The sequence below is a fragment of the Amblyomma maculatum genome, chromosome 6 (assembly GCF_055883805.1).
Source record: "Amblyomma maculatum isolate TAMU_Amacu chromosome 6, ASM5588380v1, whole genome shotgun sequence".
Taxonomy (NCBI): domain Eukaryota; kingdom Metazoa; phylum Arthropoda; class Arachnida; order Ixodida; family Ixodidae; genus Amblyomma; species Amblyomma maculatum.
The window spans coordinates 139,561,872-139,573,918 of record NC_139349.1 but is presented as its reverse complement, the minus strand read 5'-3'; the positions used below and the strand labels follow the sequence as shown (position 1 = coordinate 139,573,918).

Below are 12,047 nucleotides of genomic sequence, written 5' to 3'. Positions count from 1 at the left end.
CATTAGTACCGTAGACTGCATCTTTACTTTTCGCATTGCCGATTCTACATCTTCGTAGAAGCTTTAAACTGCTTGGTCATCATAACTACATGTTGGTGCATAGGCCCGTACAATCTTCAGTTTATACCGCTAATTAAGCCTAATTACAATGTCTGCCGCCTTGTCATTATTACTGCAGAATTAATCTATATTACCCGCTATATACTTACTGACAAGGAAACGTACTCCTAGTTCTCGCCTCTCCGGTAAACCTCGATAATACCGTACATGCCCATCCTTCAGTACAGTGTATGCCTCATTCGGCCTCCTAACCACACTCAGCCCTATGACATCTCATTTCATACCCTCTAGTTCCTCTAACAGCACTGCCAAACTAGCTTCACTAGCTAGGGTTCTAGCGTCAAACGTTGCCAGTGTCAATTTCCAATGGCGGCCTGTCCAGCGGAGCCAGGAATTCTTAGCACCCCCTGCTGCGTCACAGGTCTGACCGCCGCCGTGGTCAGTTGTTCCGCAGCCGCTAGTGACTGAGGGCTGGGGTTTGATAGGACTAATCACTATATTAGCTGAGGAGGTCATAAATGTGTCTCCTTATAGCCACGTTGCACGCACCGGGGTGGCCACCAAAGTGGTAAAGGAATACAATAACGTGTTCGATGTAAAGGTCTAATTGGAAAGTATGAGCCTTCGCTACACGTCATAAAAGCAGTGCATATATCGAACTTAATACTTTGGCTTGTAAATTAGCAAAATACCCAAGGTACCGTTCATTATTTCAGCAGACGATGCCACGATATGGTCTATTCATAAACGCCTTGAAACACCAAATACACTAGATGAGTACGTCCACGATGCAAGTCTGGGGACACCCTAAAAGCCCAGCTTCATTCATGTTCAGAAAACATTTGGCAACGAAAATAGTTACGCCAAAGATTTGAACTCAGGTGTTACCAGAGGTGGACAAGTCGAGTGGACGAAGGGGGAATCCTTGGCCGAGATAATAGTAAATGTGGCAAAAAGACACTGTGCCTTCATAGGATTAAAGAAGTGTCTCGACTTCTTGGGCTTGAAAAAAAAAAACGTTTTTTTCTACGGGAGGAGGAGCCCGAATGGAGATGGCAAGACATCTATTATAATCGGTACAGTAGCCCAGGATACTATACCAAGCGCAGTTCCAAAGATTGATTAGACAGTGGGCAGAGTTGGAAACAATAAATATGAACGCAATGCGCACAATTACGGCCCTACCGAAACTGTACGCCATTCCTATTTTAGGAATTTGCGTAGCTGAACTTACTGGCACAACTAAATTAATAGCGAGAGGCAACAAGAAATATGAAGCGGAAGTATGTTATGGCCATGCAATCCTTGACCAGTGAAATTGCAATGCAACACTGACAATGGATGACCCTCTACATGGGATTGACGACTGTTACGACGAAAAAAAAATGACTAAGATGCGTCGTAAAGATAAGCCGGCATCTCATCCTCCAGTTGATGTACTCCCAGTAACCTGTATGTATATAGACGCGTCGATTATAAAACATTTGCGGCAGAATAGCAGCTAGTAGCCCGACACACGCAGGACAAAACGTACATAATACGAATCACAACAACATGCTCACCAGCGTGTGATGGAACTTTATGCAATCGCGATGCTATGAAGGTCATAAATAAAATAGTCTATACCAAAAGCCCATATCTATACTAATTTTTTTAGGCCATAAAACAACTGAAAAGATTCACAAATACATTCTGTTTACCCAGGAGATTCACGCACCTAATAAGAAAACAAGGATTAGCATGTCGATGCACTGGAAACCGGAGTATGCTGAGAACACTGAGCAGAAAAAAGTTTACCACCTCATCACACCAAGCTCTACACACTAATGCACCACGCAGCAGGTTACCTTTTCATGCCCGCTCCATTGTCCCCATCCTAGATTTATCTCCAAGAAAAAGTACAGGTGCCCCCATTGCCCAATATCTTCCCCCTCCCTCATAACTTAGCTAGATTGAAGAGGTATGGCTTATAAGGGCCTTTACCCTTTCGGTCACGCGCTGATGGGGCTCTCAACACATAAGACGGACCAGCTGCTCGAAGTGTTCTACACCGGATGCAGATGGGGATGTTCGCCACCTGCTGCGGACTTGTGTAGGGACAAAAGCGTCAAGGATACAGATTTTACACACAATAGAACTCTGGGCAACGAAGGAGAAGGATTTCTCCAAGTGGCAGGCTGACAACTATAAGAATAGAAGCATTCTCGAGTTTGTACAAGTAAATTGTTTACACGATTTCTTATATATGCCTTATGACAAGTTAAACGAAATAAAAAAAAACGCTCGGGTTCTGTCGCATACTGTAAGAAAATTACTAAGAAAGCTGTAACAATGCCTGCAACAAGGTTATGCATCAGCACATCACACTTACATCTGATTTATTAAGAGGTGCTTAAAGACGATATTTCGCACTGGTTTAAGTCTTAGCAAGATATGTAATCTATGGTTGATAAAAACTGTTTTCTTTTGTCCACGGCGTGCAAAATTCTTAGTTGCAAATAGCCATTTTTTCTCGAACGTAAGCTAAGCACTGCCATATGAACGGCTGTAGAACGAGACATCATATGGGGTCATTGTGAGGTAACTGTGAACGCGGAGTTTGTCTTGCAATTTTTTACTGCCTTCCCACTGTTTTCTCTTTAGGATTGCCGATAACCACGTAATTGTGGAGTTCCATGCACATGGCCGTGGGCGGTAGAATTGGCAAACCAGGTTCCGTGGCTTGGAAAGCCTGCTGCTCAGCCGCAGTGGTCATTGTCGTGGCGCTATCCTTGGAGGTGGTCATGCTGTTGATGGCGAGTGGCGCCGAACTGGGAGCCCGTGGGTGTTCGGACGGCTGCTGCTGGTCTGGTGGCGAACTATTGGAGCCCGCCGGTGCGGCTGCCTCGGGTAATGAGTTGGGAAGCACCAGGCGGACTGCTGCGTTTTTGTGGCGCCACTGCTTGAATGCCTGGTAGTGGTGACGTTCTGTGAGGTAGATTATGGACACGTATACACCGCCCGCAAGCACCACCGTGACGCCGATGAGGATGCAGCCCGGCTCAGACGAGATGCTGCTGACGATCTTGGCCGCCGTCAGCCAGAAGATCATCAGTAGCTGAACAGCGCGTTTTAAGGACTCCAGGAGGACCACTATTATGCGCCGCATGTTCGGCTGGCTGCTCGGATCACGGAGCAAGTCTGGGATGCTTTTAGGAGTCCGTTCCACCTGCACCGCCGTTACAGCGGTTAAAGCTTCAGCTTTGGAATAATAGTAATTTTACAGGTGTCTTTATGTTTGCGTGATAAAATATCTAGGTTCCTAATCTCCCAATAAGTTTGTAATGCAAAGAGAGTGATTATTTACATTCCGTGGTGCACTTCTACCGGGGAGCCGCTGAAGAGTAAACCTTATGGCAAGATTTCGCAGTGGGACAGCTTCAATTGCGCCATAGAATTTGACATATCGATTTGAAGTGACCGATGTATTTTCGCGAGCCACAGTACTGATAAAAACACGGAGGCTATCAAATCAAATTTATTACGCCTATTATGCATCAGCAGCAGTGTTCCGCAAACATCGAAGGCGCTGCCGCTTACGATTTAAGACAAGAGCGAACGAATGGCGTAATCAGGTCCATTATCCGTGACACGACCTACCTCCTTCCACTCTCCCGACCTAATCAGTTCAAGGAGTAATCCTAGTCCAGCGATTACTCAACTCTGATAGGCGACCGCGGTTTCCCTTGCGCCAGTAGTCGCCTTCCCCATCTATCCTGTGTCTTTAAAGGGGAATTATTTTGCCCTTGTTTACTTTGTCATCTCTCCACGAATGCTACACACACTGGCGCCAATGCCATAAACTATTTATGCGACCATGCCAAAACCTTGTCGGAGCTGAAATACGGCACTCACTGGCGTCAGACCACGAGACATGAACGATCGCTGGTTTGCCGACAGGTTGTGTGATACTTTGAAATAACGGGTCATGTTTGCGCTGGCAGGTACGAGAAGTAATGCCTTGACACCTTTTATATAGTCGAGCGCAGTGGCAGGCATATCAAGATATAATGAGTCCCGAATCAACGCTGCCTGTCTACCTTAGCGTTAAAACCCCTCAAGAAGAGACGGACACCGCAGAAATACGTCGCTGAAGACGGAGCGTCGGTGCCTGCAAAGGCTCAGCATATGCGAAAAGCAGCAATGTGGAAGGATAAGAAACTTTACTATCGACTTCAGGCTTTAAGCAGGTCGAAATGTTCGGCATACCGATAGTGGTTCGCGATGTATGTGATGCGTACTGCAGATTTATTGCTATCGCCTTCTCCACATGCGATGTAAATAAATGATTCCTATATTTTGTTAGGATGGGTGTTCTAATGCGAACGTAATAAAATGCAGCCGATACATATGTGGGCAAGACGGTGAAGCCGTTCACTGAATTCCGATCCGTTGGCCATAGAAGCGCTTGCATTACATGAACTTGGTTCTCTCACGCTTAACCTTCCTAGTCCCTGATTCTATTTTCGCGTGTATTACCGAAATAGCATGAATACAACCTGCGATCCATATATGCGGTCATATTTGTAGCTTACGGTTTGAAAGACATATAGTTGGCCTCAATGAATATCGAAGTAAGCTTTAACATTGATTTCCAGGTGAACTGCGTTGCAGTCCGAGACACTGTGTGGCGGCAAAATGTGGAAATATTAACCACACATATCTTAGCACCTGATGGAACTTCGTCGTCCAAAACATTAGAAGTTCGCATGACCAGCACTGATGTAAGATAGCGCGTTAATGCGGCTGTCGTGTAGTATAGCGCTCTTTAATGATGCACAGAACATTGAATCTCATGGCTTTCCCGGCTCTGCTCTCGACTAGATGGGCAGAAAGCATCCGGCGGCGAAACATGTGGAGAACTTTCAGGTCTACCTAATATTAACGCTTGGTAGGAGGTGGAACTACCGCACGATCGCGCTTATTTCGCATGCTAGCAAGGTGATGTTAAAAATCCTGCAAGGTAGGCTGCAGCAGTATGTGGATCGGGAGCTTCCGGACGTGCAAGCTGGGTTTCGCAAGGGCAGAGGAACTAGAGACCAAATTGCCAACCTTCGCTGGATCATGGAAAAAGCAAGAGAGTTCCAGAAACCCATTTACTTCTGCTTTATTGATTATGCGAAAGCGTTTGACTGCGTAGATCACAGCAGACTGTGGCAAGCTCTCCAAGAGATGGGAGTTCCAATTCACCTCATCTGTCTCCTCAGGAACCTTTATGAAGGGCAAGAGGCCACAGTCAGAACTGGGCATGGTCTTACTGATTGGTTTCCGATTGGGAAAGGGGTGAGGCAAGGCTGCATACTGTCGCCCTGCCTATTTAACCTATATGCAGAGTGCATCATGAGGAAGGCCGGTCTGGACGAGTCTTCAGTTGGAGTGAAGATTGCTGGAAAACGTATCAACAACCTTAGATATGCGGATGATACCACTTTAATGGCAGAAAGTGAAGTGGAACTCAAGAGACTTCTGATGCGCGTACAAGAAGAGAGTGAGAAGTTTGGGCTTAAACTGAACATTAAAAAGACGAAGATCATGGCGTCTTGCCCTATCAAGTCCTGGAGCATCAATGGACAAGAAGTGGAAGCTGTGACAGATTTTCTATTCTTGGGCGCCAAGATTACCTCGGAAGGAGACTGCAGCCATGAAATTAGGAGACGCCTGCTTCTGGGAAAGAGAGCAATGGTTAGCCTTGTCCGCCTAGTAAAGAGCAGAGACATTAGTCTACCAACCAAGATCCGTATAACCCATGCTATGATCTTTCCAGTTGTGATGTATGGATGCGAGAGTTGGACTGTGAAAAAGGCTGACCGCCGAAGAATTGACGCGTTTGAATTGTGGTGCTGGCGAAGACTCTTAAGAGTTCCTTGGACTGCCAGCAGATCAAATCAGTCGATATTGTCGACCATAAACCCTGACTGCTCATTGGAGGGTCAAATTCTAAAGTTAAAGCTCAGCTACTTTGGTCATCTGATGAGAAGAGAGGAGTCGCTGGAGAAAGATTTGATGTTGGGAAAGGTTGAGGGTCGCCGGAGAAGGGGTAGGCAGCGAACGCGATGGTTAGATGGCATTCTCGAGGCATTGCAGATGAAGCTATGTGATGTTAAGAAGATAGTGAGAGACCGGAAAGCGTGGCGTGACATGGTCCATGGGGTCACGAAGAGTCGGACACGACTGAACGCCTGAACTGAACTGAGGAGGTGGAACTGAGATGGCTCCGTCAGAAAACAAAATTAAACGGGTATATGAAAGAGCTTTGCTGCTTGAGAGGCGTGGCAAATATAACGCTACGATGATCATGGTGACGGAACCTTTTGCAGCATGACATGAAGCAGAGGGCAACTAGAATGTTCGACGTCATCTGGAACAATAGACAAAAACAGAACTACGCAGCCGTAATGCTCATATGGCTTTAAGCGGCACCCTTTTTGTCTTCACGACATATGCAACATGTTTTGTAGAGGTTTTATTTGTAGGTCTCAATTGAACCCTCACTGTGTTAAGGAAGCGATAGACTAGAAGCGTTTCCAGCATTACACATGGTGCTGTGTCATCACTGCGGTGTCCTGCGCGATTTATATTTTCCCGGCAAAGGCGCGGAATCGCAAATAGTGCTGTGAGGTCATCCCGCTAGCTATGTGCCTTTAGCCAGGCTGTGTCACTTCCGGAAGCTATTCGGTGACTAGAAACTACTTTTTGTTTTAGGTAAGCAAACGCTATGTCATCGGCACTTGGGACGAGCTTTCTTTCTTAAATCTCGCCTGCCCAGTGATGCGCAGTTTCAGTAAGCCGCCATTTACTACTCAGCTCTTAGCTAAATGGCCACTACAATAGAGCGGTTTTATGAACATTTATGCCATTGTTTTTTCGCGGTGAGAAATCCGACCGTTGAGAACCGGTAAAGGATACGCAGGAACAGAGTTCTGGCAGTTTCATGACGTTCTTTAGAAACTCAAATTCCGTCAGCGATACGCGCGCGCAGAAGATAATCGAAGTTGCATTCGCCGCAAAGCAGTCGCCATTTAGCGGTGCCAGCGCGTTGCAGCAGCCGACGCGCCAGAAGACCCGCCTACGACACCAACTGCGCCCGTCCAATATTTCCTCAGGCGCCCACGAGATACGCTATGTGGAACGAAGACGACACCAGTGCCGTTTCATAGTAGACGTGAACGACCACGCACATGAGCTTATTACTAGCTGTAAGATAAATTATTTCTAAACTTTATTTCCTCGTGGCAATGTAAAATAAATGTATGCACTATTTATGTGACTACCCGAGAAAAGTTCTGCAACGGACCTCCGTCGGCAGGCCGAAGCATGTTGGTGCATATCTTGAATGTGGTGCAACAGGCAAGACAAAAAAAAAATGCTCAGCCAGAAAGACCAGGAAGGAATGGTAACCACTTTTATGATACATATTTGCATAAACGAACTCTGTTTTTAGCAGACGCTGTGCAATATTTCTGCTACAAGCTACATTGAGTGAGTGGCGGATGACGGAATTTCTAATATCTAATTTCCCGCGGTGCACTGTTACTATATGACCTCTACTCACATAACTTGAAATATATTCGAGCTTCTTTGCTGAGCTTGGTCTTCACTGCCACACATCCTTCAACTGGCGACTTCTATGAGCAATTGTACTCGAAGAGCACCAATTGGTACGGTACCTGCTTTGAAGCATTTTTTAACACAGCTGTAGAGAGTACAAAAGCCTTTTTAAGGTGCACGCATCTTCACAACATTCTGGCGCAATATGTTCCGATCAGATGCGGCGTTGGTCGCATGGATACCAATTGACTTGGTGAGCGTACTGTTTCTAAAACGAAAGTTTTATAGGCCTGCTCGAGCCAAGGTTGCCGGCTTCGCAATTTGGGCTCAGATGCGGTGCACGGGGCCGCCGGTGCTCGCTATTCGTTTCTCTTCTCCTGGTGCCTCGCTTCCTCTACTTCCAACTGTGACGGCTCGTCCGCGTGCACGAGGCTGCGGCCGGTCAGTGACATTTTCTGGACACTACTGAACACGCCATGCCGGCATCGAGTGGCCAAACTCTACACATGCTCATATTTGGTACCACGACACGGAAACCTGCCATTATATGGACAGCCACCGACTACTGCCTTGGGACGGGGCCTGCTAAAGGGCGAAAGCCGAAGCCGCGGAGAAGCTAACAAAGGCAGCCGGTGGCCGCGTAGACCGGTCAACCCCCGTAAGGCTGGAAAAAGGAGGCACTACATTTGAGCGGAGGGCTTAAAGGAGAAGACAAACGGGAGAGCGGGGCAGAGCACTCGCAGGCAGCAGACGAGACGGTCGAATGAAAACAAGTAGGCCAGAAGACTGGGGCTGCGCCACGACCTGGGAGGCTGGGTTCTAGTCGCAAGTTCGGCCACTGTCATCCTGCCTCCACGCCTGGCAACTCATCCCACCACCGGCTGCAAATGAAGACAGCAGCGGCAGCACTCGCATTCCGCCCCCTGGCCATGACGAACGCTCAGCCCTTTTTCGGAGGCCATGCCGCACCATGCCCATGCAACAACGCCGCCGAAGGACGGCGAGGAATAAGAGACATTGTGCCAGCTGTTTTAATTAAATATGTGTAAAATTATATCCCGAGTCTGTGCCTCCATCTCTGTATGACCAGTGTGGACCCAGGACCACCGTAAATAACTCTAGTCATCACAACACCCCTGCTGCTTCTTCTTCACACACCTGGCAAACTAGTCGTACTGTTACATGTCTGCATAATTATACATTTCCTGACACAATGCTACACAGCCTTCCAACCTCCTGCCTACCATTTGCTTTCCACCGCTGCCCATTTGGCTCGCCTCCTGGGAACTCCCCATTCCAGGTGCCCCCGACTCCTTAATGTCAACTACTCTACTGTTATGTCTTTGAGGTTTACGGACTGTCAGAGAGGGGACGGGAGCTGAAGCCCGTTCCTCAGCTGCATTTCATGAGATTCGCATATGGCTATGCTGGAGATAAACAGCAAACCGTATCTGACAGTGCTTAATCGAGCTTACCTTGAACTGGTAGGAGCAGATGTTGCACTCGTCGGTGTTTCTGCGAGAGAGCCACTCCTCGAGGCATTCCTTGTGGACGAGCCCGATGGTGCCTCGGCAGTTGCAGGGCGACAGTAGGTCGCCATCTTGGGAGCCACGGAAGCAAATGCGACACATGTCAGACTCTCCTACGCTGTCAGGATCGGCTTGCGTGTTGTGGTCGTTTCCACAGGCGCCAGTCGAACACGGCGAGCGCTCTTCGAGCCACCCTTCCCACCACGCCATGGCTACTCTGATGATCAGCGCAGCGGCATCTTCTTCTTCTTGTACTATTGTTGTTGGTCTCTTGAAAATGGCTATTGAAGTTTTGCCTTCTTCTTTGTGGTTTATTCAACAAACGAAAGGAAGAAAAAGGTTTTGCCAGTCGCGGAACTTGCTATTGTGAGCAGGCGCACCTGAGTTACGGTAGGCGGAAATGAAAGATACTAAGAGTAGACAGCGCGGGGAAGGAAAGAAGGAGCTAGAGGAAAAAAGAACTGGGGCAGTGATGTATATAAAATGTACATCATTCTTGCTGTTTTCCAGGCGCATAATAGCGGCGCCAACTCTGAGGAAGTGTCCAGTGATCGAGGGGTGTAGGAAGATCAGCGGAGCGCAATGAAAAAAGTTGTGGTATTGTTGGTGAAGAGAAGCATGAAGGCAGATAATACTGCGCGGATTTGGTAGAAAAATGAAGAAACAAAATTATAATAATAAAAAGTAATATATATTTATTTTAAAACTTCGGTGAAGGAAAGGCAAGAGTAAAACTGGTGCACCTTACAGAGAAACATTTATGAAATAATATTAGGCTTGTGAGTAATAGAGTTGGCTTTACTATTGCTGGAGACAATAAAAATAGCGCGAAAAGAAAGTAAATTGGAAGGTGACATAGACATCGCACAGAAAACGAATTTCTATAATTTTTTTGGAGGGACACGAAACGACTACAGGACACAAAAAATGACACGGCTTTTGGATCCATGGAAGAATAAAAATCAAACTGAAGGAGATCACTATGATTTGTGACATATAAAAAATATAAAATATAAATATAAATATAAAATATAAAATATAAATAACTTACAGGATTCAGCATGTACCTGAGCCTTGCGAAGTATACCTCGAATTAACGTGGAAGGCAAAAGAAGGTTTCGAATGCATGAATAAAAACATTGTTTTAAGCGGGCGCTCGCTCGTAGCAGAAAGCAGGGAAATAAGTGTGGAATAGCATACTCAAAAAAGATGGCGTGCGAAAAAACATCTGAAGAAAAACGGCCGATTGTACGAGTTCGTAGGATTCCATACAGGGTGATCTGAAAAAGAAGCACGGTAAAGAAAAAATCCTGGTCACACACAGCAGAATGTGTGCCCTTCTATTTATTTACAGCGTTTTGTAGCGCTGTTTTTAAAAGGAAGGAAAGGAAAACCACCGACTCTGTGATTGCTATTCCACTGTGGCAGGTGGTTCCAAAAACACAAGTTCACGGACAGCAGAAGACACGACACAAAAAAAAAATAGATAAAAAGCTAACAACATAAAGGAAACCCAAGAGGCGACGTAACGGCATTACAAAGAAATTTTAGCCTCCATCCTAACACTGACGTCGAATTGTTGAGGACCTATAACCTCTGGACCTATAACTATAGTGCGAGTATAATTAAGCATGCAATGAGAAAATGCACAATCAAAGAGAGAAGAGAAAATTTCATTTCTGCTTTTCTTTCATTGCCCCGCCAGGGTGGTGCAGTGGTAAGACGCCCGACTAGTTTCCGGAGTTCCCGGATTCGAACCCGACCACAACGGCTGCGTTTCGATGGAGGCGAAACGAAGTGACGTCCGTGTGCTGTGCGATGTCAGCGCACGTTAAAGGTCCCCACGTGGTCGAAATTACTCCGTATCCCTCCCCTACGGCTCCCCTTTCTCTCTTTCCACTTTCACTCCCACCTTCATCCCTTCCCTTACGGCGCGGTTCAGGTGTTCACACAGCAAGTGTGACAGATACTGCGCCTTTCCCTTCCTGTAAACCAATTATTATTATTATTATTATTATTATTATTATTATTATTATTATTATTATTATTATTATTATTATTATTATTATTATTATTATTATTATTATTATTATTCACATTGCGCAGCATCAGCACCAAACAGAATATGCAAGCGGAAATTCCTCTATTTACGACGTTCTTCTTCGCGAGAACTGTGAAGCATACCCCAACATTATTGTTTTGTTTTTTTCGCTTGATTTTCGTCTCCTGTATACCAGATTTTGCATTTCTGCAGCGCGGGATCTTATGATTGCGGGACTGCTAGTTGCGCGGCAGTCATAAAATGAAATCTTGAACTGCTCACCGATTCTGGTAGCGTTAAAATTTTGGATTTCTTTCTCTAAAGTAGTTTCTCATTTAAAAACTCAGTCAGTAAACGAAGTTCCATCGCTGCTGTTTTGTTGTGAGAGTTTCCGATAGATATGTTCAGGTGATCAGTAGATGTAAATACTGACTGCCATGTCGGTTGTCTAAAAATCCAATTTGAAATTAGGCAATATGAAAGTTCAAGTCAAAGATAAATTTAGACAGCTTATTTTTCTTGAACTTGGAGAGTGCGTGAGCAGTATCTAGTGAATATTGTAGCTAAGGCTGAAATCCTCTTTACTCAGGACTCTTATGTTAGCTCTTCCGTCCCCCCCCCCTCTCCACGCAAATGAAAGAGGTTGTGCCAAAATCTCCAACTACCCAATAAAGCTCATCTTTAAAGGCCGTTCTAATTCATAAGGAGTTATATTAGTCTGTGGTCTTACATATACTACAGAGCACACTGTAATTGTTCTCAATATATAAAGGCCGGCTGTCAAAGCCTCGAATTTTAAGTTTGTGCTCACAAACTGTGAACCCACTTCG

The 12,047-nt window shown here is 45.9% G+C and overlaps 1 protein-coding gene across 1 annotated transcript; it reads right to left on the bottom strand.

Annotated features, from left to right (window-relative positions):
- Positions 1–2,674: 2,674 nt before the first annotated feature.
- LOC146186879 (E3 ubiquitin-protein ligase MARCHF3-like) lies at positions 2,675–9,386 on the bottom strand. The gene is made up of 2 exons (XM_084608133.1): positions 9,123–9,386; positions 2,675–3,268 (listed from the first exon to the last, which is right to left on the bottom strand). Exons 1-2 carry the CDS (start codon positions 9,384–9,386, stop codon positions 2,675–2,677), a joined length of 858 nt encoding a protein of 285 aa, XP_084464259.1.
- Between the last annotated feature and the right edge of the window lie 2,661 nt (positions 9,387–12,047).